This window comes from Phoenix dactylifera, chromosome 13 (genome assembly GCF_009389715.1).
Source record: "Phoenix dactylifera cultivar Barhee BC4 chromosome 13, palm_55x_up_171113_PBpolish2nd_filt_p, whole genome shotgun sequence".
In the NCBI taxonomy this organism is placed as follows: domain Eukaryota; kingdom Viridiplantae; phylum Streptophyta; class Magnoliopsida; order Arecales; family Arecaceae; genus Phoenix; species Phoenix dactylifera.
In genome coordinates this window covers 7,239,799-7,252,953 of record NC_052404.1, presented here as the reverse complement: position 1 = coordinate 7,252,953, position 13,155 = coordinate 7,239,799, and the positions used below count along the sequence as shown (strand labels likewise).

The 13,155-nt window shown below is 39.1% G+C and overlaps 1 protein-coding gene across 1 annotated transcript; it reads right to left on the bottom strand.

Moving 5' to 3' along the window:
- Window positions 1–4,703: 4,703 nt before the first annotated feature.
- Window positions 4,704–11,949, bottom strand: LOC103720650 (DEAD-box ATP-dependent RNA helicase 24-like). The gene is made up of 5 exons (XM_008810465.4): window positions 11,147–11,949; window positions 6,046–7,274; window positions 5,580–5,616; window positions 5,060–5,453; window positions 4,704–4,901 (listed from the first exon to the last, which is right to left on the bottom strand). The coding sequence occupies exons 1-5, from the start codon at window positions 11,748–11,750 to the stop codon at window positions 4,850–4,852; spliced, it is 2,316 nt and encodes a 771-aa protein (XP_008808687.1). The 5' UTR covers window positions 11,751–11,949; the 3' UTR covers window positions 4,704–4,849.
- Between the last annotated feature and the right edge of the window lie 1,206 nt (window positions 11,950–13,155).

Below are 13,155 nucleotides of genomic sequence, written 5' to 3'. Positions count from 1 at the left end.
TTTGTATCTCTTGAGTTTAAAAAATTTCAAAATGGTTCAAATTAGTTAAATAGTTCAATATTATCCTGCCATCCATTTTCGTTTACCTACTGAAACCGGATTGGATACAGATCAGATATCAATATATCCGGCTATATTTATTTTATTTAATGAATATAAATATAAATATAGGTATTAGTCGGATGCAAAAATTTATATACTTTTTTTTTTCAAACTTATACAGATATAAATCAGATACTGAACGTACAAATATAAATACAGATAAAAGATATTTAAATTTTATAACCATAAAATCAAAGATATTACTAAGTAGAAGATAATTAAGTTCATAGCGTGTCAATATGGTTATTTATTTTTTAAAAAAGTTCTTGAGTGCTATATAAAATTAAGTAGGATTACAATAGAATCGGATATTCAGATATGAATTGAGTAGTTGTCTTTTTATATTCACATCAAGATTCATTTTTCTTTGATGGATATAAATGTGGATATGGATTTAGTTATTAATCAAATTTCTATCTATATCTAGATAGATTTAGATATGAAAACGAACATGAATGGATATTATATGGTCCACTTTCGTCTCTAGCGAATGGAATTCCATCACATGATGACTATGCGACGCTCTTAACATTGTTACACCTTCGTGAGGAGTGGTTTAAACAGAGAGGAGGGATAACAAGTCAAATAAAGTTTTTGCTTTGTACAGACAACTTATGACCACGATCATGCATCATTTTTTTAAGACAATAAGGAAGAGAGAGGTTTATCCATCTATAATATAATTATTAAGGTCTACTGGTCTAGACCTTTTGGGAATGTACTAAGAATCAAATATAGAATCTCTAGTTATTAAACATAGAGATGTGACCATTCATTTAGCATTAAATCTCAAATGCAATAAACATAGCAATAGATGACTAATATAGAAGGCTATGGTTGGTTCAAGCATCAAGCAGGTATAAGATTTGGAATAAACTTTATGCCGGCCAAACTGAAAAGAAGGTATAATTGAGAAATAGTTAAGCCAATCAAACTTGTTTATGATGGGTATAAGTATTCCAACGGAGAGCTGCCATAAACTTGAATTTATATCTGCTACATATTTTTCATTAAGAGAAGTCATCATCCAAAGCAGTTGCCGATAATGGAGCCAAACAAAAATTGATATAGCTCATGGTCTACCAAATTTCTTAAGCATAATTTTTGCTATTCCTCGGAGGAATTTCCTCCTTATTTTATTCCGGTTTTAAAATATGAGATTGTCATCTATGTCCAAGGTTTTTATACCAACTATATATCAGCCGAGATATAGTTCGGTATCATTAATTATGGGCCTGCCACCAATACAATGTGCACTATATCGGCTGATAATCCACTATATTCTGATAAGTTATCCAATAAGACATCAAATTCTTTGGTTGAGATTTCCTAGAATAATTTTTAAAATTTTACTTTAATTATTAAATATTTAATTTATTATTTAATATTTTTTAAAAGGAAATGTGAGGAGGTGGGGCACTTCTCGGCCGTGAGCACGCTGTTGTGATAGCAAAGCCAATCGAACTATTTAATCTTCTTCTCCTCCTTCTTCTACTTCTTCTTTTTGGCTAAAAAATAGGAGGGGGGGAGAAAATCTCACCCGCATAGCAGCCTACACTGGATCCCCCTTCCACCAGAAAATGTTCGATGCAGGTAGAAATTTTTGCTCATACCCTTCCCGACCCATTGGTTACCCCACATGTGAGTACATCACTCCAACGGTACCTCAATGCCAGCTGGACCAGATAGCGTTCCCACCGAGCGTGTCCAGGCAAGAGGCATCCGGTCCCCATATTTTAATCGACGCCTGCACGTTTTGAACCTGGACCATACTGATGGAAACAAAGCTCTGTTCCAACTGTGCTACCACTTCTTCGAGATGAGAAATTTCCTTAACGCCGAGCCAACGAGTGATGCTATTCCTCCATGGATTAGGAAGTGTGGTGCCATCCATTGCTTGACCGTGAAGGGTCTAGATGCGGACCACTTCCATGATCTGTTGTCAGCCGCTGAAGAGAGATGAAGTGCTTCCAGAAAGGCTTGCATGGCCTTGAAGGTAACGGGGAAAAGAAGCTGTTGCACCAGCCGCCTTGCAGCAAATCCGATTCTGCTAAAACAAAAAAAAGCATACGAAGAAATAGCAGATGATGAATCAGATGATTATGGAATTCAATTAGAATTATTCCCTGCTAAAAGGCTTCACCGGATCCTCCGAATGAATCCTAAGGATTAAGATCCGAGACGGGAATGAATTTCCACTAAAGTCTGAAGCTGGCTGAAGGCAAGCGAGAACAACTCGTTGAGAAAGTTGACGAACGCCGATTGTTGGAATTTTTGCGAGTAGGAATAGGATGGTGCAGAGATTTTTGAGCGGCTCGCTGCTGATCCACGAATCGAGCCAGAAGGCACCGAAGGATGTGGAAGAGCTCTGATAAAAGCTTAAGGATTCCTCTCCAACAAAAGGGAGAGGCGGTCCGCTGATTGTTGTATTTAATAAAGAAGTTGATTCAGTTTTCATCATGTTAGCCATGGTCTCGGAAATCTCGGTTTCTATAATATTCTTGGGTGAGATTTTCCCATATCTCAGGATTTTTTTCCCGTCTAAATACGGTCTTGCCCAAGAGCAAGGAATATCCCAGTCCATGCTGATATCGAAAACCCTCCACATCCATGGTCGACCCGGGTGACAGCCTAGCTTTAATGTTGGAGCCAAGTCCTGCCCAAAATTGGACAACCCATCAAGGGCCACTTCCGGATGTATCGCGAGGCTTTCTTTCCATCTCATGAATCGGTAGGACACGTTTCCTTTTCCTCTTATGAGGAGGATTCGTGGCATCCTAACCAAACTAGGAGTACTTTCTCTCTCCCCGAGCCAAGGGTTGCCCTTGAACTTTCAGCCAATCCAATTCCGCATCTAATCTGGTTTCAGTCTCTCTTTTTATAAAGCTAAAGTCGCACCTCAACATGCAACTCAACCTTGTTCTTGTTTCACGCTCTTTCTTTTCCGTTTGAATCCCCTTACTATCAAGAGACTAAGTTACTCCTGTATCCTACTAGCCGCCATCAAAGCCACTAGGAGAATAAAAAAGAAGCAGTGGAGATGAACTACTACAAGCATCGGGTCTCTTCCACAAGATCTCATCGTAGAGACCATTGCTTAGCTAGTCTCGCAGTCTTTAACACCAATATCCGATCTCAAAAATCTACAGATGACGTAAGTTTTATAATAGTATCCATGTTTTATTCTATTTGTTTTCTTCATGATAAACATTAATTAAATACTTAGTTTTTACTCTTACAACCAAATTAAAAGAAAAATGCTGCAGCAGCAAGCAAAGTTTTGCATGTCGCCGGGGGGGGGGGGGGGGGGGGGGGGGGGGGGTGGAAGGTTCAGAAATTGAAAAAGTTGATGCCTTTCACTTTGCAAAAGTTGAAGTCCAAATATCTTGTCAGGTCTTTGTGGGTGCATGCACCGCTGAATGCTGATTAAAGATGCAAAGCTTAAGAAATTATATTTTTTGTACAATCACATAAAGTTATCAGTGATTAATGCAAATAATAAATCAAAAAGAATTAACAAATGCATTAGTTTTAGCATCGAGCAAGAACTAACCGGGAAAAAAAGAGACTTTTTTATTTTATCTTATGGTGAACCTAAGAGCTGATAGAAGAGCTTCGCTGATGGCATAATTTTCAACCACCCAATTTGGAAAAAGCCAAAAAAAGAATTAAGATCTTAAAAAGCTAGCCCACAAGTTCCAATGGTAGGACAAGAAAATACTCATGATTAAATAACCAGCGATTGTATGTGGAGATTAATTTCCTCAAACCTCTTTTAATCAATCAGAAAATAACACCTGCTCGTGCGGTTGTTTTTTTTTGCCCACATTCTAGGGAAAACTCTGTTATGAAAGCAATGCCAACACAAACAGAAGACAGGCATTAATCGATACCAGTTTTGATTGCACTTGGTACATGGGTATGAGATAAAAGAGAAAAAGTACATGCTTGAGAAAGAGGAAAAAGAGACTAGTTTTGTGCGGCGGGGGAGGGGGGAGAACCATGGCTGCAAGTAATTAAAAAGAAGAAATATTGATCTCAGCAAGCCAGCAGATAACAGAATCCAGAGTCATAGCTAAAAAAGTGTACAAACACTGACATAATATTTAGAACTCATAGTGAGTAAAGGGCAACTTTTCAAGGAAGATCCTTAGAGGATGCATATTTTTTAAGTTGCAACTAGATCAAATAAGAAACTAAAAATGCTAGCAAGCAGCCAAAAAATAGATGGCTGGATGTATTTTCGTGTGAAGGAAAAAAATGCAGCCTTTAAAGGAAAAACCTTCTCCTGTCGAAAAAGGAAAAACCTTCCAAGGTGCGTATTGTTATTGTTGTGACTTGTTCAAATGGGAAATGCAAAATTTTAGAAAGTACAAAGCAAAACAATAAATGGCAGGATGTATTTTTTTTTGTTTCAAAGTGAAGCAGATTGCTGCAACAACAGATTGCTATGTATATTGGTTGACATTCCCATCAGGAAACAGAAGCATGTGTTACCAGATACTGCAATGATTTTTTATAATGAAACTTTAATTACTCTATCATCGAAGTTTTGCTTCTTTTTTTTGGTTTGGGGGGCGGCATGGTAAGGAGGGACAATATAGGGATGAAAATCAACTGCAATTGACAAAAAAACAAAAAAAGCAAATACTTTACCAAGACATGATTCATTTAACATAAATTTTGATATTGACATGTCACTGATCCAACAGTGGAAAGAAAACCTGTACTCATACATGGAGTAGAGTTAACGATCCCATCCAGATGGTCGCTTTCTTTCCCGGGGCCTGTCTCCAGAACTGCCACCATGAAAATGTATAATCAGGAAAAAAAAAGACAAGCACAATAAAATAAATAGTGATTTTCTTGCATTTTCCAGCCACAACCATAACCTGCTAAAAACCATTAAAAAAGGAAGCAATAAGGAAATGGTGCAGATCAACTTCAGGTGGCTAACCTTTCAGAGTTCTTCTGATTTCCATTTTCACACGTGTTTCCTCCTAACTTGGAGGTGGGAGTAAAAGAAGTAGCAGGCTGTAATTTATATGCCTCTCCACCAATTGAACCACCAGACACAAAACCAGCTAGAACTGGCCTCCCGGTGGAAGATACACTTGACTGGTTTCTACCATCACCGAAAGGATTGGACGTAGCAGCAACAAAATTGCTTTTAAATTGTGCCCTCATCCCAGTCCTCAGGGAACTAACTGTAGATGATCGATTTGGAACAGATTGCAATGTTGCATTAGTGGACTCAGGATTATAACCAATACCGAGGCCATAATCAACACCACGCACACCTCGCCCACTTCCACCGCCACCTTTTCCTTTGCCTCCCACTTTCTTCCCACCTGAGAAAAGTTCTCTTCATGTTATTAAGAAATACAAGAGAGCTGAAATTTTCAAGTTATTCGATATATCAAGTCAGCTAAAAATTTACATTTGTGGATTGACAAACATCAACAGCATATGCTTACCTTTTCTTGCATCACGTTTGGCTCTGAACCTTCCATCCTGAAATTTTACAGAAGATTCAATTAACAATCTTCACGCAAAATTACAAAAATAGCATTGGAACCTTGTATTTCAAGTATATGGCTCTAGACCAAAAGCTTCATGTTTATTCTAAAGAAGAACCTAAATTAGAATTAGCGTGCATTAGCGTCAAGGATGAGAAAACTGAGTTATCAAGACACGACCGTCAAAGGCAAAGAAGGAACATTGAGATGGAGTGTGCTTCTAAAAGTTTAAAAATATGAAAGAAAAAAGAGAGAAGCATTTTTCATGCCGATTTTTAATACACAAACAGAAAAAGAAAGCATACCTGTGTGACATGAAGAACAAAAAATGACTCTGGAACAGAACAAAGGATAGACAGACCTACAAGCTCTAAGCGACAATGTAAATGTATGAGTACTAAAAACAGACTAAACAAAACCTTACCTTCATAGCAAGATCCATCAGTTCAGGAGACACATTTTGACCAGCAGCAACCAAACTGTTGACTAATTCACCAGCAAAGCGTGCCTCTTTCTGTGTGATAAGAGTGTATGCAGTCCCATCTTTATCTCCAGCACGACCTGTTCTTCCAATACGATGAACATGCATATCCATGTCTCTCGCAATATCAAAATTAACAACCGATTTGATTGACTTTATGTCAAGTCCACGGGCAGCAACATCAGTCGCCACTAGGACATGGTAGGTTCCAGATTTGAACTTCTGTAAAATGTCCATTCGAGAAGCCTGGTCTTTGTCCCCATGAAGGGCTGCAACCTTGAATCCTTTCTGAATCAACTGGCTTTCAATCTCATCTACTGTAGTCTTTTTAGAAGCAAATACAAGAACGTCCCCTTCATCAATCATTTCAGGTAATTTTTCAAGAAGCCAAGGCATCTTCTCAGCAACAGAAGGAATTACACTAACAACTTGAGTAATGTCCTCATTGGCCATCCCAACCTCGCCAACTATAACTCTTACTGGATCAGTGAGAATCTCTCTGGCTAAACGTTCAACTTTGTAGGGCATGGTTGCAGAAAAAAGTAGTGTCTGCCGATCAGGCCTTATCTGACCAACAATAGATCGCATCTGTGGCTCAAAGCCAAGATCAAACATCCGGTCAGCTTCATCAAGTACTAGGTAAGTTGCCCTGAACATTGTCAGTGCCTTCATTTTCAGCAAGTCTATCAGTCTCCCTGGAGTGGCAACAACTATCTCACAACCTGCCTTAAGTTCTTTGAATTGATCAAGTTTGGACATTCCACCATAGACAGAAGCAACCCGTATTCCATAAGGTTTTGCAAACTTCTTTGCTTCTAGGTATATTTGATGTGCTAATTCTCTTGTGGGAGCACATATTACACCTATGGGGCCCTCTTCTTTTTGAAGTTCAGGCTGATCCATAATATGAACAATAATAGGAAGTACAAAAGCAGCAGTTTTGCCTGAACCAGTTTTTGCAATGCCAATAATATCTCTCCCAGAAAGCACAATTGGTAGAGCTTGGCACTGTATTGGTGTTGGCTTTTCATAACCCTGCTTCGCAATAGCATTCATTAATGCAGTAGAAAACACACAATCCTCGAAGGCTTTAATTGGTTTTGGTACATCAAAACCTGAAGTACGTATGGCTAAGCTTTTCCGGTATTCAGCAACATCCTGCTCGCTCATCCCTGGAGGTACATAAGAAAAGAACACAGTTGATGACAGTTCACTACATATTAAATTCACATTAATCTCCACATAAATCTAAAAGAAACCAAAATACTCAGCCAAAAAATTATGTTGCCAACAAGAACTTTGATCACTAAATAAGCGGACCTATGATTGCAGCATTAATGCATAGTAGATTGAATCAAAAGATCATGTATGAGAAAACCGACAGATAGATATAAATAACATTAGTAGTGAATTAGTGTTGGCAGCTACCTAATTTTGTTCATGGGAAGTACACAAACCTATAAATTGACTATGACGGTCCCCTTACGAACCTATAACTGCATGTGCCTTTTCATGATTACAATCTAAAAACAAACAATTATCGCTGAAAGTCATGCCCTGTTCTCATGCATATCTACAGCTTCAAACAATCATAGACACTTACCTAAGAGAAAATCTGTAAACAATATGCACAAATCATAACCAGAAAGGCAAAAGCTACAAAAATAAATAACTCAACTGAAAAACATCACAAACTTTTTAAACATATGCACTTATGACAACCCATTAAAGTGCCCAACCAATCAACCATACCATGTGTCCAAGATAAGTATCGTGCCAGTAAGTTATCTACACAATAGAGGACTGCATACCTTTATATAGTGTATGACAGCCCATATTGATAGATATCACTTTCAAACACAAGGATACAAGCCCATAGATAACAATACGGGGTTATACCCTACTTGCCCGTTTCAAACCTATAACCAACCTTCTCGAACATCCTTGCTTTGATTCTACATGGTCTTCAACTCCTCCTAATTGCTCTTCTTCTATCATTTATGATGCGGAACATGGTATTTATAAAATATCTTCATATCACATCGGACCAAAGGTTACAAACCATCATAATGCTTAAAATCAAAGCTTGCCTCAAAAATCTTAGTATATGAGCCACCGATGGTATCAACTTTACCTGTACAGTATTTAAAATTTGTCTTGATGTGAAAATATGGTTACATGTTTCTTTTATTATGATTTTTAAGATTATTTATGTTTTAATAAGTAAAACAGTCATGCAATTTGAGTTTTCATGCTGTAATGCTTGAATATATATATATATATATATATATATATATATATATATATATATATATATATGAACAAATCATAAACTGCAACACCACAGATATCAATGATAACTTCTAACTGTAGATTTTTTTGGATTATCTGACTAATATTTATTCACTTAAACCATGTTTATGCACCAGAATGAAACAGTAATATAGGTCCATGATAAAAATAAATAAATAAAGTATCATATATAAGCATGCATGCTAATTGTAAACTTTTTTACAAGCTTGTAAATCTATCCATGCCATTGCATGCAAATGTATGACAAAAAAACAGCAAAATGTGTGTATCGCGCTAATCTCCAGAAGGCACAGGTACATCACACAATAATTTCACCATTGATCATTGTAGGAACAAGGAAAAGTTCTAAAAATAACTCAATCTCATGATCTCAATATGTCAGCTTTGGGTAGCTAATGAATTCTTGGTGAAGTTGATGAGGTTGACGATTATTTGCAGTTGACTAATATGCTACCTAAAAGGGTTCACATATTATGTACATGCATGGACGATGTCTTTCACAATTCCAAATTGTGCACGGTCATTTATTTTCTGGAACAGTAGAAAGGCAAGCATCAGAATAGCTTGAAATCTTACTAAGTTGCATATCTGGGTGTATGCTATTGCTTAAGGTAGCTCCGAAGACTAGAGTTCAACAGAACCAAAAATATAAAGCTTCAGGTTAGAATTTTAAGTTCTTGAGAGGGAAAACCAACAAGAAAGTGCAATCAGTTAACACATTGAAATAGAATCGAACATGAAAAAACAGTCCAGTCAACAAGGCTTAACCAAGCATTAGGAATTCTTCAACCAGCTGTCAGCCTATGTTGACCCTCTCAAAAGATGTGCCACCATTTCACACATACCAATTCATTTGGAAAACAAAAAGGATAAAAGATTAAAAAGCATCATTTTACGAATAATATGGGAAGCTCGGGATATGATAATGATAAGATCATCACTAATGACATCATTTTGCCTGGAATGGTAGAGGGAGCATTCATATGCTTCCTCACTTAAATGCTTCGCATATAAAGACAGTAAATGACACCACAACTCCATGGTCATGTACGAGATTTAGAATATTGGTATAGGGCCCTCTATGGTTTTGTCCTGGATCGGCAATTCCGGGACATTATCTCGACTTTTAGGGCAATCCAGCATCCTAGTATCATACCTAGATGCCCCTTTTTCGTCTATTCAATTTCTTTTTAACCTTTGTTGTCCTAAATGAGTATTTCAATGCATGTTGATATGTTTTCTAGTCAATAATAGGTGTATGGTACAAGCATTGGTACCGACACCATGGAGGAAGCCAAATCATTGCGAGTAGGCCACATATACCCTCCTTCCCCTCCTTTCTCCTGCTTTCTTGGTTTTTGCCTGTCCTGCTCTCCATAATTAAGCCAAAGAGAAAGTGTAGCTCCCTAGTGATTTCTTTCTCTTTTTTCCTTAAGAAATCAAGCAACTTGATCAGATTATGCATGGTACTAGTCGAACTGGGCCTGGCATCAGCTGGTCTCATCCAATTTCGGCCAAGATTGGCTAGGCATCATGGACCATTAACAGACTGGTGTCCCTCATGTGGTTCAGTCCTGCTATTCTGTCAAATCAGCACAGTACTGACGACACTATCCTATTTCTGCAGGACTTAAGTTCTCGATCATGTATATATCTTCAAGTCCCTTGCTCCAACAAATAGTTGCACTAAAAAATGGACTCCCTGGCCATGCTTTGGATAAAAGTTGATACCTTGAAGGAGCAAGCAAGTAGATTGCTCAAAAAAAGCAACCAAGAAGCTTTTCTACGGTTGCTTTTGGAAAGTCTGTGTTTCCAAGATTAAGGGTGCAAACCAGTGCAGCTAACCCAAGTATCAAGTTGCTCAGGCTCTGCTTGGTATGAAAGGGATGCACGAGCTTGACTTGAGCTCAAGCCAAGCCTGACACAGGTTGTTCAAGCTTGGCTCATATAATCTCTAAGATGAGCTTTTATCAAGCAAAGCCAAGCCAAGCCAAGTTTTCCCTTATATGTTCAAGCTGACCACGTTCGAGCCTGGCTCGTTTATAAGCAGAGCTTCAGAAACTATTTGAGTTCGGCTGAGCAGAGTAAAGCAAGCTTTTAATGACCGTGCCCAAGTTGCTCACGAGCAGCTCAAATCATTTGCAGCCTTATCTGGGATGTCACTTTTTTCATTGCTTACTTCTTATAACCATGAATCAAGTTTGTTCGGAGATAAATATATTGTTAAAAATTGTAAAAGCAGAACAAAACATAAAGGGGAGTAAAATCATGACTTATCAACAATTCACTCAACCGAAAAAAGAAAAAAAAAATCATCTCACTTGAGTTCCTGTAACAGGCCAAAACACACACAAAGGCTAATAATTTATCAAGCACCATTTAAATCAAAAAAAATATGGCAAGTAAAAATGTCTTTATGTGTTAAGCAAGTAAACATGTTTCGGTTGTTCACATTAAACTCTTACAGAATAAATCATCAATCACGCTCATTGGGAAAAAGAACCCACCACCATTATAGAGACCTAACGAGTATTAGCAAGATTTTAAATAAGAAAGACACTCATTGTGATGTATAAGAGAGAGAGAGTATTCCATACCAAAAACTAATGCAGACAAGACCACTAATTTGCGCAATACAAGCCAAGACATACATGTTCATAATAGAAAAAATACAGAAGTAGAAGGAAGAATACTAGACAAATAGGAATTACAACAATCCACACCAACTTACCTGAAATTGAAGGCTTTTCTTCGTAAAAGTCCTTGTTGAACGGCTCATACTCTATGGTGCTATGATCCAACGCTGGAATCGGCTCAATGTTCTTCTTGTCCATGACTATCGGGTTATCATCCGAATCATACTCAATCATCCCCGCATCCACCGCCTTCGCCGCGGCGTACACCTCCTCATCCGAGTCGTACCCGGCGCGAAGAACCTCGGCAGCCAGCGTCAGGCCCACGTCCTTCCTGGCCCTCAAGAAGCTCTCCACGGGGTCGTCGTCGTCGTCGTCGTCGTCCGGGTACTTGTCCCCTTTGTCTTTTGGCTTCACAGAGGGCGGTGGCGGCGCGCGGATCTCTTCGTGGATGCCCTCCATGAAGGCGTCGAGGGGGTCGATCTCGCCATCGCCGCCGCCCGCGTCAGCGGGGCGGTCGGGGGCGTCAGGCTGGTCGTAGTCGATGTTGTCGAGGTCGTGGTCCTCATGGTTGTCGTGCCCGCCGCCGCCGCGCGAGGAGGGGGGGACGTAGAGGCGCTGCGGGGCTTGGGATCGCTCGAAGCTGTAGGTCGCCGGCCGGTTGATGCCGAAGCCTTCGAACCCGAATTTCCTTTTCGACATCTCGATCTCGAGCTCGCTGGCGAAGAATTACAGAAGGATTAGGGCTTGGAATTGGGGGAGAGGGAGAGGTCGGAGAAACCCTAGCTCTGCATCGTTCAAGAGAGAGAACGAGAGAGAAAATGAGAGGAGCTCTTATAAAAGGGCTTTCGTTTTTTATTTGAAGGGGATTATTGGAGAGTGGTTTGGAGGGCGGCGGGCCTTTCGTCGGCCGACTGTGGGTTTATCGTTGCCTTGCGTATTGGAGGAAATGATGGAGGTATGAGCCGAAGCATCCGGACCGGGCCGAAGGTGGGTCGGTTCAAGGCTTATTCTGGGCTTCCTTCCAGGTTGGTTTGGGCCGAGGAAATCTCTGCTATAGAGCTTAGGCAGGAGAAAACCGTTGGAGGCATCCCACTGTGGTAGTCACGGCTGCTTCTTCTGCTTCGTCGTCTTCTTTTATTTTGATTCTGAAAATAACGGTGGAAGCTCCGACTAAAATTTGAGCTCAAAACCCTGACTTCAAATAACATGTTATGATGTTATAATGAACCCTGAAATTATTATTGACCGTTATAATGATTATAACAATGCAAAAAAAAAAAACTTAAAAAATGGCATTTCAAAATTTAATATTCGGATAATGACATGTGAAAAAAAATCTATTTTATTTATTTGATCTTATTTTTGCTGAACTTCTAAAGAGCCCGGACGGCAAGAGAAGGGACAAATTGACGAGCCGCAACCGTGACAATTGTAATGCTCCCAACTGATTGTTATCTCGTCGGTTTGGAATTTTAACAAAAACTGCTCCTAAAATCTACAACTTGGAGATAAAAAAATGTATGCATCTACAGATACATGTTCGGGAGAGCAAGGTCCAGTTGATGATATTGGAAAAGGTTTGGCTGAGATTAATTCAAATGAGCCGAAGTATAATGAGAACATCCAAGCGAAATGCTCTGGGGCAGATGCGAAAATGCACACTCAATAGTTTCTTGGGTCCAATTTCACTGGCCTGGTAACATAAGAATCAAACAACCACCTAATATTACACCAATTCCCGAATTGCACCAATAATCTTGCAGTACCTGGGGAAAGAATAATTCATATGCAAAATGGGCATCACCCTGCACTTCTCCTACCTAAGAACTGGATCATCTTCATCCAACTTGCCTGGGGAATAAATTGGAAACAAAAATATAGGTGATGTAAGAGGCCTCTCGTTACGTGCATACAAATAATTATCTTTACCATGTGGCAAGAGGGGATTGGTGCAACTTTGCAAGATTTGTTGCTAAATATAAAGATCTATAAATTATGGAGTTATCAAACCAGCAATTATAGACTCGATGCGAATATATAGGATGCCCCGAAGCATTTTTTCGGTAACCTTTTGCATGGCAAGGTAGCATTAATTTGCCTAGTT

Excerpts from the sequence above, each read along its gene's own strand:
- LOC103720650 (XM_008810465.4), bottom strand. The coding sequence starts at position 11,750 with ATGTCGAAAAGGAAATTCGGGTTCGAAGGCTTCGGCATCAACCGGCCG. Across the intron at positions 5,617-6,045 it reads TGATGGATCTTGCTATGAAG|GATGGAAGGTTCAGAGCCAA; the intron begins GTAAGGTTTTGT and ends GTAAAATTTCAG. Across the intron at positions 5,454-5,579 it reads CAAACGTGATGCAAGAAAAG|GTGGGAAGAAAGTGGGAGGC; the intron begins GTAAGCATATGC and ends AACTTTTCTCAG.